The sequence below is a fragment of the Trachemys scripta genome, chromosome 10, assembly GCF_013100865.1.
Source record: "Trachemys scripta elegans isolate TJP31775 chromosome 10, CAS_Tse_1.0, whole genome shotgun sequence".
Lineage (NCBI taxonomy): Eukaryota > Metazoa > Chordata > Testudines > Emydidae > Trachemys > Trachemys scripta.
In genome coordinates this window covers 23,207,770-23,222,242 of record NC_048307.1, presented here as the reverse complement: position 1 = coordinate 23,222,242, position 14,473 = coordinate 23,207,770, and the positions used below count along the sequence as shown (strand labels likewise).

At 44.9% G+C, this 14,473-nt stretch overlaps 1 protein-coding gene across 12 annotated transcripts in view; it reads left to right on the top strand.

The window, feature by feature from the left end:
• The first annotated feature begins 5,166 nt into the window (after nt 1-5,166).
• CLEC16A (C-type lectin domain containing 16A) overlaps nt 5,167-14,473 on the top strand; it is a 186,191-nt gene continuing 176,884 nt past the window's right edge. For all 12 annotated transcript variants that reach the window (XM_034783355.1, XM_034783345.1, XM_034783346.1 and 9 more), the window contains exon 1: nt 5,167-5,392. In XM_034783355.1, the coding sequence (XP_034639246.1) occupies nt 5,313-5,392 (80 nt within the window). In that variant the 5' untranslated portion in view covers nt 5,167-5,312. The remainder of the gene's footprint in view (nt 5,393-14,473) is intronic.

Below are 14,473 nucleotides of genomic sequence, written 5' to 3'. Positions count from 1 at the left end.
CAGCACCATCAGCCAGGATGGTGGAACAAGCCAGGATATCCGAAACCAAATCAGTAATGCCAGGAACACCTTCAGGAGCTTAAATACAGTCTGGAAGTCATCAAAATACAACACCAAAACCAAACTCAAGATTTATCAGAGCTGCGTACTTTCAACACTACTTTATAGTGCAGAATGCTGGGGAATGAGAAAATATGACATGTCCAAACTGTCTTCATTCCATACAACCTGTCTCAGAAAAAGTCTCCGTATCTTTTGGCCCAGAACAATCTCAAACCAAGATCTATTGACACAGTGCAGCCAAGAGGATCCAAGCACCATCATTGCCAGGAGGCGTTGGAGATAGATCGGTCATGTGCTTTGGATGGAAACTGATTCCATCACCAGAGTAGCAATAAGATGGACACCTGAAGGCAAGCAAAAACAAGGCCGCCCGAAAACATGGCGAAGATCTGTAGAAGCCGAGTTGAAAAAGCTGGGGCACAGCTGGGGAACCATTGAAAGATTTGCCAGAAACAGAAAGGAGTGGAGGAGCTTTGTCACTGCCCTAAACGCCAGAGGTGTAATAGGAACATGATGATGATGATGATGACTCTGTTTTTTGTTTAATTTTAAATTGGTGTAACTTTGAGTATGGACAAGGCCTCAGCAGGAAACAATTACCAACCCCATTTCTTTGAAGCATCTACTTCTTCCCCCACCCTTTAACTGACTCAGCCCAACACAGCTTCATTTGAAAGGCTAACACACTGAAGTGTAATGGCTACAGGTCAGACTGTCAGATCGGACCTTGGTACATAAGGAAGCTGCATGAATGAAAGATTACAATGTTGTTCCTTAGAAAGAACTTTCTGTTAAAAATGTTTTGTTTTGTAATAAATCAAAATAAATGGCAAGGGCAAATCATGCCTGACCAACCTGATTGCCTTCAATGATGAGATAACTGGTTCTGTGGATATGGGGAAAGCAGTGGATGTGATATATCTTGACTTTAACAAAGCTTTTGATACAGTCTCCCACAGTATTCTTACCAGCAAGTTAAAAAAGTATGGATTGGATGAATGGACTACAAGGTGGATAGAAAGCTACTACAGGCTGGGGACCAATTGGCTAAGCGGCAGTTCTGCAGAAAAGGACCTGGGGATTACCCAGTGGACTAGAAGCTGGATATGAGTCAACAGTGTGCCCTTGTTGCCAAGAAGGCTAACAGTATATTGGGCTGCATTAGTAGGAGTGTTGCCAGCAGATCGAGGGAAGTGATTATTCCCCTCTATTCAGCATTGGTGAGGCCACATCCGCAGTATTGCGTCCAGTCTTTGGCCCCCCACTACAGAAAGGATGTGGACAAATTGGAGAGAGTCCAGCAGAGGGCAACTAAAATGATTAGGGGACTGGGGCACATGACTTATGAGGAGAGTCTGAGAGAACTGGTCTTATTTAGTCTGCAGAAGAAAAGAGTGAGGGGGGATTTGATAGCAGCCTTCAACTATCTGAAAGGGGGTTCCAAGGAGTTTGGAGCTAGGCTGTTCTCAGTGGTGGCAGATGACAGAACAAGGAGCAATGGTCTCAAGTTGCAGTGGAGGAGTCCTAAGTATAAGGATATTAAGAAAAACTATTTCACTAGGAGGGTGATGAAGCACTGGAATTGGTTACCTAGGGAGGTGGTGGAATCTCCATCCTTAGAGGTTTTTAAGGCTTGGCTTGACAAAGTCCTGGCTAGGATGATTTAGTTGGGGTTGGTCCTGCTTTGAGCAGGGGGTTGGACTAGATGATCTCCTGGGGTCTCTTCCAACCCTAATATTCTATGATTCTATGAAATCTTTTTTACAGATTTTCCCCATTGAATGGAATGTCTGTGGATGGTATAGCTAGATCTAAGCTCAGGCAACAAATAGCTACTAAAATGAGGGAGGGGAAATGAGGGCGAAAGAGACATTCAAAACATCATTTTCTCTGCAGGATCTTGCTGGGTATTGGGTGTATTCCAAATCTTCAATTTATTTTGACCCTAAAATGAGAGGGCACTAAAGTGAACAATAGCAAGTCAGACATGGGTTATGATCATTTAGGCTCCTATCCTGCAAGCACTTAAGTATGTGTTTAACTTTATGCACATTTAGTCCCACTGAAACACGTGTGTAAAGTAAAGCTCATGTGTACATTTTCAGGACTTTGTTTTCCTTTAAAAGAAGAGAAACACTCCCAAAATAGAATACTGAGAGGAAACTAGGCTTATATGGAGAATTATACCTTTCCTTTGAAAACTGGAAGCATAGACAGGAAAGAACAGGGGAAATACTTGACTTCATAAAGGGATATTTCTGATGAATTCTGGAGAGAATTGTTTTCATTTTATAGAATTACTACTTGTGTCACATCCACCACAGAGTAAACATAAGAAACTAAGACCCCATATGTACTCAGTTAGCTGGTCCTTTTCTCATTTTTCCATTTGGAATACCATGGGAGGACACAGTTCAAAGTTATGGAGAGGCAGTGTAGCCTACGGAATAGTGCATTAGACAGGGATTCATGAGACCTGGATTATATTCCTGGCTCTGCTACTAGCCTGCTAAGGGTCCTTGGACAAGTCACTTCACCTCTCTGTGCTTCATTCGCCCCATCTGTAAAATAAGGATAATGATAGTACCATCCTTTGTAAAGTGCTTTGAGATCACTGATGTAAAGTCGTATATAACTGACAGGTTTTATTTCTCGTACAGTAGCAGGGGTTAGATTGTTTATATTAACGGTTGTGGATTTAGATTCAGCTGAGGCCTTTTGGATTTTCTTTTGTCATGGTGTGCACTCCCTGGCAAAGCAGTGGATGAAGCAGTATAGATGAAAACCATGCTTGCTTTCTCCCCATAGCTTGGGACAAAGCCAGCCCTCTTTCCCAAACCTGTGCCCCCTACAAACGGTGTCTCCTCAAACGTGAGCCCTCCTGCCATTTCTGCTAACCCATGCTGGAGGGGCCTCACCTCACCAAAACCACTCTACTCCTCATCTCTCCCCCTGCACCCTTCACTCCCTCCAGTGGTGCAAGTAGAAATCATTTCTTGCCAGTACTGCAACTATGGAAGGGATACAAGGGGGGAGGGCACGTGACCTCCCCACATGACCCTTCATGTGACTCTTCCCCGCCCCGAGCCCCTCCTACAACCCTCTTTGTATATACAAACATCAACATGCTTAACTACTCACTTTCCCCCCAAATATGTAGTATTCAGTCTGTTTATATGGAATCTGGGAGTTGGGTGAGGAGCCATTTCTGCATATGTATAACTTATTAAAAGACAATTTTTAAGTAGAACTCTATCCTAAACTGCTTTATGGTATTGTACCCAAACATTGCATTTCAATGGGGGATTCAACTTCCTTTATAGGAACAGACTCCTGAAACTCTTACCAGGCCACAAAAGTGGTTCATAGTCATGGAAATAGTTTCAAATGATTACGAGTTTACAGGATTAGGTTCCAAGTTTGTAAATTATTCTGGATGAAACTGACAACGCCTAAGCTGTCAGATCAGAAGGAAGTTTATTTGAATAAAGGTGGGCAGATGTGTGATAAGTTTTAGTTCTATTGCTAATATGAGGGACATATTTTCAGCAAAGTTCTTGGCAGATTCCTGAGGCGGCTGGTTTAAGGCATTATAATCTTCACTTATAGTTCTCTCACCTACAAAGCTGGAAAATGATGCATTTGTTTTCTTTGTTTTGCTGCTCCAATTCCAGTTAACGATATGCATGTTAGACTAGTTTGGCTGCAAAGAAAAATTCTATGTACACTGGGGACAACATCTGATTCCTATAAGGCTGCAGAACTGGGCTGACATCAGAATCCAAATATCCTCTGGTCAGTGCAAGCAGACGCATTCCTCTAATGATTTGGGTTTGATGTGATGCAGTATGGAAGTCATGGATAATTCAGACCAATGGGGAGAAACAGAATAAAAAACACTGTTTAAACACCTTCCGTCCCCACCACCCCGCCCCTCTTGAGGACTCCTGACCAATGTAACAGCACAATATATGTGCTAACAAACCTTTGTTTAAGTTTGTTAGCACATGTATTGTTCTCAGGGCCGCCCCTAGACATTGTGCCCTATGTAGCCCCAGGGGGGGGGGCATTTCCAGGCCTCTGTGGGGGAGGGCAGCTGTGCTCAAGGTCTGGGAGGAGGGGCAGAAGCAGGCTTTAGACTTGGGGGGCAGGGGGGAACCACCCCCAGAATGAGCCGGTGGAGTGGATTGGGGCTGGGTCGCTCCACTTCCTGTCGCCCGGAGATTGCAGGGCGGGCCCAACCCCACACTCATGGGGCGACGGGAAGTGGAGTGACCCAGTCCCAGCCCGCTCCGCTCTGCTCCCCTGGCTCCCAGACTTGGGGGGCAGGGGGAAACCACCCCCGAGCACTCACTGGTGGCACAGAGTGGGCTGGGGCCAGGTTGCTTCTCTTCCTGCCGCCCTGTGGGTGCAGACCCCTGATGCAGTCCCCCAGGATGTAGCTCAGGGGAAGGGGTGGAGTGGGGGCAGGGCTGGAGCAGAGCAGGGGTGGGAAGAAGTGGGACGGTGTGGAGTAGAAGCGGGGCTGGGGCGGAGCAGGGTTGGGAAGAGGCAGGGCAGGGGCTATGGGGAAGGGGTGGAGTGGGCATGGGGCAGGAGTGGGAACAGCTTTCCTGGCCGTCTCAGCCAGCCCGGGGATTGGGCTGGCCGCTGGAGCAGCATGCAGCTGCATAGGGCATCAGGAAATTTGGTGCTCCCTATTTCCTGGTGCCCTCTGCAGCTGCGTAGTTTGTGTATGGGTAAGGATGGCCCTGAGTGTGCTGTTAAAGCCATTGAAAGAATGAATGCCCTCCCTAGGGCTTTGCTCCCTTAAAGAGTAGAGCGCAGCGCAGCCCAGCCCCAAGTCTTTCCGGTACCCCGGGCCCGCTAAAAATCTCTTGCTGGTACTGTGTACTGGAGGGTACCACCCTACTTGCACCCGGACTCTCTCCCAAACCTGATCCTGTCACGCCCCAGCTGAGCTCTCCCCCACCCGGTTTACAATCAGCAGGAGGAGGCCTACAACGTGCAAGCTGGGAGTTGTAGTCCACCGCCTCCTGGGCGTCACAGGGAAAGGGGCAGGGAGACTGCATTTCCCAGCGCGCCATGCGCGCGCATGCGCCTTTGCTTGTCCAGTCGCTGACTGCTGGGCCGGTTGGCCGGCCGGGTTTGTAAGTGTCAGAGGTCGCTGGGCTGCCCCCCAGCCGTGCGCTCGGAGAGATGGACGGCTAGAGCCCGCGGCCCTCCGCCTCCTCCTCCTCGCCGCCAGCATGTTCGGCCGCTCCCGCAGCTGGGTGGGCGGTGGGCACGGTAAGGCCGCCCGCAGCATCCACTCCTTGGACCATCTCAAGTAAGTGCGTGTGTCTGTAGGGGGGGCGGAGCGTGTGTCTGTAGGGCCCCCCGGGGGCGTGAGGCGGAGCGTGTGTGTCGGGGGCTAAGGTGGGGGCGGAGGGGCCAAAGAGGTAAGGGGGGGCGGAGACCCTGTGGGGCTCAGGTCCGTGGTGTTGGGGGTGCTTGTGGTGTGGCTGGGGGAGCTCGGGCTGAAGGGGGGTTGTTCTGTCTCAGCGAGAGTGAGCTCGGGGCGGAAGGGGTCCGTGTGGCTCTATGGCAAGCGGCTCTCGGGGGCTGGGACCTCTTGTGGGGTCGGGGCGTGTGGACTGGGAGATTGAAGATGCCTGGAGGAGGCTGCAATGGAGGGCTCCAGACTCAGGTGCTGACAAGGCCTTCAGGGGTTTGAGTGGGTCCTGTGGCTCTGGAAGAGTGATGGCTACTGGAGGAGTTTTACTCAGGGCTGCGATTGTAAACATGTACCAAGGATGTTCCCTCATTGTCTTACATCTCTCTGTGAATATTCATGTAACTATATTGCTTACAGTCCTCTTGAGTCCTCACAAGTACTAATTAGGTCTCATACATTTCTCTCCCCCTCCCCCCAGTTCTGATTTTGTCTTCCAGGTGATTGGATGTTCCTAAGTATCTACAGGGTGGTGATGTAGTGACACAGCATGAAAAGACAAAGCTATAATTTTATAATGCAATAAACTTGTTCTGTAGAACAAAGTCTAAAAGTTGGTAACCTTAGATGAGTACCAGCACTGTAGAGATAGGGGAGATACAGTTAACTGGGTCATGGAAGTGGTGAGAGAGTGGTCCAAAGTTGCACTACAAATAATACAGAGAGTTTGAAAATATCACCTACTAGCCAGAGAACTAAACCTACTGGTGAGGAGGCAGGAAGAAGGGTCTTTCAGCCCAGTGGCCAGTGCCCTGGTTAGAGGCCTCAATCCCCATTACCATGTGCTGGGAATCTTGCGTGGGAACTATTTTTTAGGTATTACTCTCTGACCAGGGGGTGTCTAATGAATATGAAGTCCCTGCACTGTCCCTTTCTGCTGGAAGGGGGAAATAGTTTTCTTCTTGCACAATGACCCTAGATCCTGTGGGCAGTAACTGTGTGTGTATGTGAAGGACGTTCTTTACTCCTTCCCCAGACTCCTGGCTGCTGTAAGAAAACCACTGAGGTTAAGGTTCTTCTCCCTATTGAATAATTCAGGTGCTGGACTCTACTATAGCTCAAAAATTTCTCCAGTCATGAGGGAATGAAATTGACCTATTCTTGTTGCCCCCACCTGGTTCTGAAAAAAAGCTTTGAAATTGAATAGCCTTGCTAATTTCACAGTCTGGCAGTTTGGGAAACCTACAAAAGCAGTAACTGAGTTGTTTTTAGTAGACTGAGACACAACATTGCTTCAGTTTACTTCTGAAAAGTTTTCATTGCAACAGAACAGCCTAGAATGTTTTTAAAATGAAAGCTTACATGTTGCTGTAATTGTTGCTTGCAGTGCTTATTGTAGCTATATTGGTTCCAGAATATTAGAAGGACAAGGGGATGAGGTAATAGCTTTTATTGAAGTAACTTCTATTGGTGAAAGAGACAAGCTTTCTAGCTACACAAAGTTTTTCCTCAAAGACACTAGATTAATGGCTTATTACAACAATGTGTAACCTACCAAAACCCCCTCCTCCCTCTTTTGCCCTATGACTGCAGGGGTGTTAATGTGCCACTTCACTTTGAATGGCTTGTCTACGCTTGAAATGCTACTGCAGCACAGCTGCACTACTGTGGCACTTGAATGTAGACACTACTTAGGCTGATGGGAGGGGTCAGGTAATCCACCTCCTCCTCAGGCAGTAGCTAAGACAACGGCAGAATTCTTCTGTCAATCTAGTGCTGTCTAAATCGGGTTTAGATAGGCTTAATTACGCTGCTCAGAGGTGTGGATTTTTCACACCTTGACCAACATAGTTAAATCAACCTCATTTTCTACTGTTGACCACACCTTAGAATATGTTTTCTTATGCTAAACAATCTGTTCCACCTTGTATTTTAGCTGTGACCTCTGAGTACCTTTCCCAGACCTGAGAAAGAGCTCTGTGTAAACCTTACCTACCTTGTTGCTGTAATTGATGGCTTTTATTTCCTTATTTGCCAGGAGAAGCTTTCTACTTGCCAGTGATGAATAGGTGACTGGATATTTCAAGACTAAGTAATGTTAATTACATATTCTAACAAGAAAAATGACAAATTCTCCTGGTCTACCTCTTTCCATCTCAGTATTTTCTCTGGGTGTAGGTATCATTTTAGCAAGCATCATCATGAAAAGTGAAGCTGTCAGTTCATTATTCTGATGCCTTTCTCTCTTTATACATAATATTTTAGATGGATAAACTTTGGAGGTATCAGAAATTAAGGTTTCCCAGCAGCTTGTCCATGGCTTTGAAACGACCAAGCACTGGAGACTGGAATTACCTATTGTTCTGAAGTACTATGGTATCTTTTTACATTAGCTTCCCCCAATAACATCTCTGAAGATGATGAAAGTATACTTGACACACTCCCTTACCCATTTACAAGACAAATAGGGAGGCAACTGTCTTTGTGACAGAATGTTTTGCTTTGTGATTTTGATTATACTCAGATACCACGGTGATGCATGTATTAAACAGTACGGTACCATGCTAGTTCATCTAAAAATACATTTCAATTTCTTTCAATAGAAGACTCCTGAAGTACTTCAGGAAATTATAATTTGATCTGTCATATCAGGAACAGGAAGTGAGTGTCATATATGAGCTATCCATTCATTCTTGTAAAATGTCCTAAATTACAATTGATGAGCTGCTAAATGACTTCTGAAATTTAGTTTATTTGGAGTAGTTAACCAGGCTACAACATCTTGAGCTAGTGATGTTTACCAAACTGATCACATTTACTGTTTTTGGCAATCATACCATACACTGAGAACGAGGACTCATCACCCACCGTATTAGAGCCTGATCCTGATAATCTTTACTCATGTGACTAGTCTTTGTCCTATAGTAAGTCTCATTGGAGCCAGAGGGATTCCTCTTATGAGTAAAGATTTGCAAATCCTTAATTGGTAAGCATATTTAGTGCCATTGGTGGTAGTATATATTCTGTGCATCTTCCTATTTTTAAACTGGAATAACTAAGGCTATGGCTACACTGACACTTTACAGCGCTGCAACTTTCTCGCTCAGGGGTGTGAAAAAACACTCCCCGGAGTGCAGCAAGTTACAGCGCTGTAAAGCGCCAGCATAAACAGTGCCCCAGCCCCCAGCGCTGTAAACTAATCCCCTCGTGGAGGTGGAGTACCTGCAATGCTGGGAGAGCTCTCTCCCAGTGCTGGTGCGTGACCACACTCGCATTTCAAAGCGCTGCCGCGGGAGCGCTCCCGCAGCAGCACTTTGAAGTTTCGAGTATAGCCACGGCCTAAGTAACTATTGCTGCATGTATGTTATCAACATCACTAATCCATAGCACAGTTTGACATGATCAGCACTGTCTTCTGAAGAGAGATGTAGGCATGAAACAGATGTTGCAGGTCAGGACGGAAGAGCATTGGTAGAGTTGGGTGGCAAAATGTTACCTTACATCTTGCTGTGCTGTAGTATATTTAGTTCTTGGTAGTACTCATAAGGTTGTACTGTATTTTCATAAGCATGACTCATGCATAGTTTAAAGAAGCTCCTAATTTCTTCACTGCCAAGATGGTTTGCAACCTTGGTGGGTTCAAAGCCACAAACAGGCTTTGTTTCACCTTTTCATGTTGATATATTGGGAGATGCATCATAAGCAAACAATTGTATTTGTAACAACTACATTTTAGAACATAAAAGAAATCTTTCAAAAAGTTACATCCTGACTGCAATTCTTATAATATCAGGGTTGGAAGGGACCTCAGGAGGTCATCTAGTCCAACCCCCTGCTTATCACTATGTCGGAAACGGCGCCCGTTGCAGCTCCTGCTATCTCTGCTTCTGGGGCAAAAACCTCCGCTAAAAAAACAAGGAAGACACCAGCTAGTTCTAAAGCCCCAACCACCTGCTCAAAGCAGGACCAATCCCCAGACAGAGTTTTGCCCCAGATCCCTAAATGGCCCCCTCAAGGATTGAACTCATAACCCTGGGTTTAGCAGGCCAAGTCTCAAACCACTGAGCTATGCCCCCGCCCGTGGCCTAAAGCAGGGGAGTGGGAGCTGGGAGTTGCAGGCTGTGCAACTTAATGAGGTGGGTGACTCATCTGTGTGTCAGTTTACTAAGCTGTAAAATAGGTTCTCTGATCAACAGCAATGTTCTGAAGCTTAATTATTGTAAATTGCTTTGAGATCATGCAAAGAAAGGTGTCTGTGAATATAGATTATTTTGCTTTCCCCATTTGAGTTGGAGGAGAACACAGATATGATTAACAATCTGTTTATAGTCATACTAAGTCATTCTGTAATATGCTTCATGTTTGGATTAGGTTGTAACTTAAACGTGAAAGCAACATTAAGTGGTGATATCTAGAACTTTGAAAATAAAACTTGGAGAAAAGGTAGGGTGGGCTATTGGGTTTTGTTTAATTAACAGGCAGATTGATGTTTTTGTTCAGTCATTTATGCAAATTGGTCCCATGTACAGCTCTATGATCATCTAAGATTTGATCTAACTTTCTATTTTCTGCTGTGTTTATAGCAGTTCTGTTTCCTGTTTCGTGTTGTAGGGCAGGATTTCTCAACCTGTGGGTTGGGACCCAAAATTGGGTGGCCAGAATGTTTCAAAGGGTCGTGTGGCAGTTCCTGTGGCTCCTGTCCCACAGTGCTGACTAGGCTTGACTCCCTGCTCCCGGCACTGCAACTTTGGGGTCCCAGTGCCACTCATGTTTGGCCCAGCCATCGTGATGACAGGAATCTGGGTAAGCCAAATCTGAGTTAGTGCCACTGCACCCCATGAGCCAGGTCACAACTCCACTCTCACAAATTTGGTCCAGTCAGGGGGGCAGGGCCAAACCTGAGTTGCGCTGCCACCCTGGAGGTACCAGTGCCCAGAGCAGAGACCCAAGCCCAGCCAGCCCTATAGCACAGGAGTCACCAATGTGGGCTGAGTGCTGGATCCGACAAAACCACCTCAGGGCCTCCACCCCCAGACTATTTACTGGGTTGCGACAGGCTATGCACATTTACAAATGGGTCTTGAGCCCCAAAAGGTTGAGAACTGCTGTTGTGTAGGGTATCCTTCAGAGTAAAGCCTACTGTTTTCCCTTTAATCCTTCTCTGCCAATGAGTCTCCAACAAGGCAGCACAGCATATGGCTGTGGAACCTCCCTGCCACCTTACCTTTCCATGTTTGTTTTCACTGCTGTACGGTGCTTTCCCATTTCTTTTCCTAAAATGCTAAATTCTATCAGAAGAAAACCTATATTCTCTAGTTTTGTTTTCTTGAGAACTTCCCAATGAATTATACTTCATATAATCAAGAATATGAATTTATTATTTGAGCCAAGTATATTATTTATTTCTGGTTGTGCCACAATGTGTTAGGCATTGTACAATAGTAAAGTAAGCCCCGTTTCCTACCCTGAACAGCATGTAGTGAAACAGCTTATTTTTATGCATTCTTACCAACATGTGACCTGATTCTGCTCCCATTGACTTCTGTGGATAGGTGGGTTGGACCTGTAACTAAGAGCTTGATTCTTTTTTTCTGAATGTAAGGAAAAGAGTTTAGGGCTCTAGAATGGCAAATCTGAAGTATTTTCCAGACAACAAGTATGGTGTAGACCGCAATAATGTACTCTTCCTCAGACAGACATGCCTGTGACTCATCTTTGATCTGGAAACACCCCTTCTAGGAGTCAAAGGGCTCATTTAGTGGCCCAGTCTTTTCTTGGCCACTTCGCTGAGACTTGAGGAATGTGGAGTCTGGACTATGCCAGCGTTTGTTTTGTGATGTGGACTACTTTGGGTGTGTCTTTTAATGGTAGTACCTGGAAGCTCCAGTCAAGGTCAAGAGCCCATTATATTGAGTGCTTTGTAAACACATAGTAAGACAGTCCCTGTCCTGAAGAGCATGAACTCTAGTTTAAGACCAGATATAAGTAGACCTAATATACAAATAGAGGGAATGGAGGAAGGAGAATGAGGGTAATGGTGAGAGCAACACCAGGTTTAATAACAGGTTTCAGAGTAGCAGCCGTGTTAGTCTGTATCCGCAAAAAGAACAGGAGTACTTGTGGCACCTTAGAGACTAACAAATTTATTAGAGCATAAGCTTTCGTGGGCTACAGCCCACTTCTTTGGATGCATACAGAGTGGAATAAATATTGAGGATATATATATATATATATATATACACACACACACATACAGAGAGCATAAACAGGTGGGAGTTGTCTTACCAACTCTGAGAGGCCAATTAAGTAAGAGAAAAAGAAAAAAAAAAACTTTTGAAGTGATAATCAAGATAGCCCAGTACAGACAGTCTGTAGTACTTCAGGTCTTGTGAAGTAACTCCCTGCTCTCCATGTGTCAGTATATAATGCCTGCATCTGTAACTTTCACTCTATGCATCCGAAGAAGTGAGGTTTTTACTCACGAAAGCTTATGCCCTAATAAATCTGTTAGTCTTTAAGGTGCCACCAGACTCCTTGTTGTTTTTGTAGATACAGACTAACACGGCTACCCCCTGAAACTTGGAAGAAAGTTATCTTGAATGCTTATAGATCCTTATCCTAACAGATAAGGCACATGATGGGTTATTAGGTATTGTCTGCTACAGACCACACTAGGGAACAGGATGACTGTATTGTACACCAATCTATAATATATAGGAAAAAAGCTGTGTGCTCAGGGGATACTTCAATTGGAGTGACATATGCTGGAGATCTCGTGCCGCCAGTACTAAAACATTCTTGGAATTTCTAAATATTATAGATGACAATTTCCTATCTCAAAGTGTTGCATCCAGCATAGGGGAATTCTGTATTAGACCTCGTCTTGACAGATAAAGATGACCTGATCACAGAACTAAAAATTAATGGTAACTTAGGTACAGGTGATCATGACTAAATCACATTTATAATGTGCAAACAGAGTAAAGACCAGAACAGTGATATATATACTTGGTGCTTTAAAATGGCCAATTTCACAAATCTGAAAAGAATTGAGCCAAATCATTTGGGAGGAAGAATTGAATCAGAATGATAATTGAGAATTGTTTAAGAACACTTTACTAGATGCCAAAAAAGCCGCAGTCCAACAGTCTAGGAAGAAGGACATATTGGTTTAAAAAAACCTCCCCTGGTTTAGGGGGAAGTGAAGGCAGCTAAAAAACTAAACAAAATAAAAATATAACAAATGGAAGAAAGGGGAAGTTGATAGTAATATAAATCAGAAACTGCGAATTGTAGAAAATTGATAAGGGGAGCAAAGAGAAATTCATGTTCAGTAAAGTTAAGGACAACAAGGAAAAGTTTTTAAAATAGGTTAGGAACAAAAAGAATCCTGACAATGGTATTCGCCTACTACTGGCTGGAAATGGTAGAATTATCAATAATGCAGAAAAGGCAGAATTGTTCAATAAACATGTCTGTTCTGTATTCTTTGAGCTCTGGTCAAGTGAAAAATTCTCTAAGTTATGAAGGGACCAAGAAGTTTGGACAAAAGGCCTGAAACTGAAGCAATGCTGGAAAGTGGGGATGACATGATCAGAACAGGTCAGGAACAGTATGTTCCTAGGAACCTTATGAATAGACTAGAGATGACAGGCAGGCCACAGACGATGACGCTAGAGTAATCAAGACAAGAATTAAGAGTTGGGAAAAGTTTTAGTGATGCAGACAGAACAGGCTGGATCTTTGCAATGTTATGGAGGGAAAAGTGGCAAGATTTGGGAACGGGTCTAGAGAGATCTGGGCCTGAGTGACTGGGACCGTAATGGTGTTACCAACAGTCCTTGAGAAAGGGAGAGGCCTTGAGAGTAGTATGGCCTACACTGTGGTTTGTGAGGCTGATGAAGACACTGTGACTCTAATCAATTTCAGACATACCAGACTGTTGGTACCACCAGTAAATGTTGGTAAGAGCATGCTTGTTTGCTGCTTCTAGGTGGGGGAGGAAGTAAGAGCTTTCGGAGTGGCGCAAACAGACAGAAGTGTTACTAATCATTGACCGTTTTCAGTTTTCCCATCTTCTTGTGAAATCCAAAATGATGACATTGTGAAGGGGCAGAGAAAGCTGCAGATTTTGCTTCATTTTTTTGCTACTGAATTGTATATTTCAGTTCCAAGCTCAGTGTCCAGCAACAGAGATAAGTACCCATCTGTAAAACAAAATCTGGGTACTGTCCTGATGTGAAAGATGAATCACCCTGTTCACAGGCATGAGGAAAAGAAGCGGTGCTGCTGGGTTTCTTCCAGAGTGTAGAAGGAAGAAAATCAGTTTGACTAGCTAATTTTCTTCTGGGTTTCTTGACTTCTTGTTTTCCAAATCTTGCTTTTGAAAACAAGCCCATGCTCCTTGTGAATGAAGTATATAGAATTAGTAGTTAAAAATATACTCCAACTTCCCTGATAAAAATGGACTCTGTTTCTTTCTGAAAGAGTATTAATTTTATTCTTGTAATCTATTAAGACCTGCAATATGCTTGGGTGACTTGGTTGCCCGTGGAGCCTTAATTTGCCCCCCTTGTCTATAAGCAATATGATAGTCTTTAATTCAGTGGTCCTCAAACTTTTTACCTCGTGCCCCTCCCTTCACTCTGTCAGCTCCCCCCTCCCCCCCAAGCCAGAGTCGGGAGCCTGTTTACGGGTGGGGGAATGCGGATAGGATAAAGGGGCTGGGCAGGGGGATGTGGACAGGGTAAGGGGGCCAACAGCAGGGCCGGCTTGCTCAGCTGATGCTTGGGGCGGCAGCTTGTAGGAGGCGGCATTCTGCCCAATCCTAGGGCGGCACGGCCGCGCCCTTTTTTTTTTTTTTTTTTTTTTTTTTTGGTGGTGTTCTGCTCCAGCCGCGCTGAAGCCCTGGCCGCCCCCTTCTCTCTCTCTCTCTCTCCCTCCCTCCCCCCGCTCCCTTTTTTTTTTTTTTTTTTT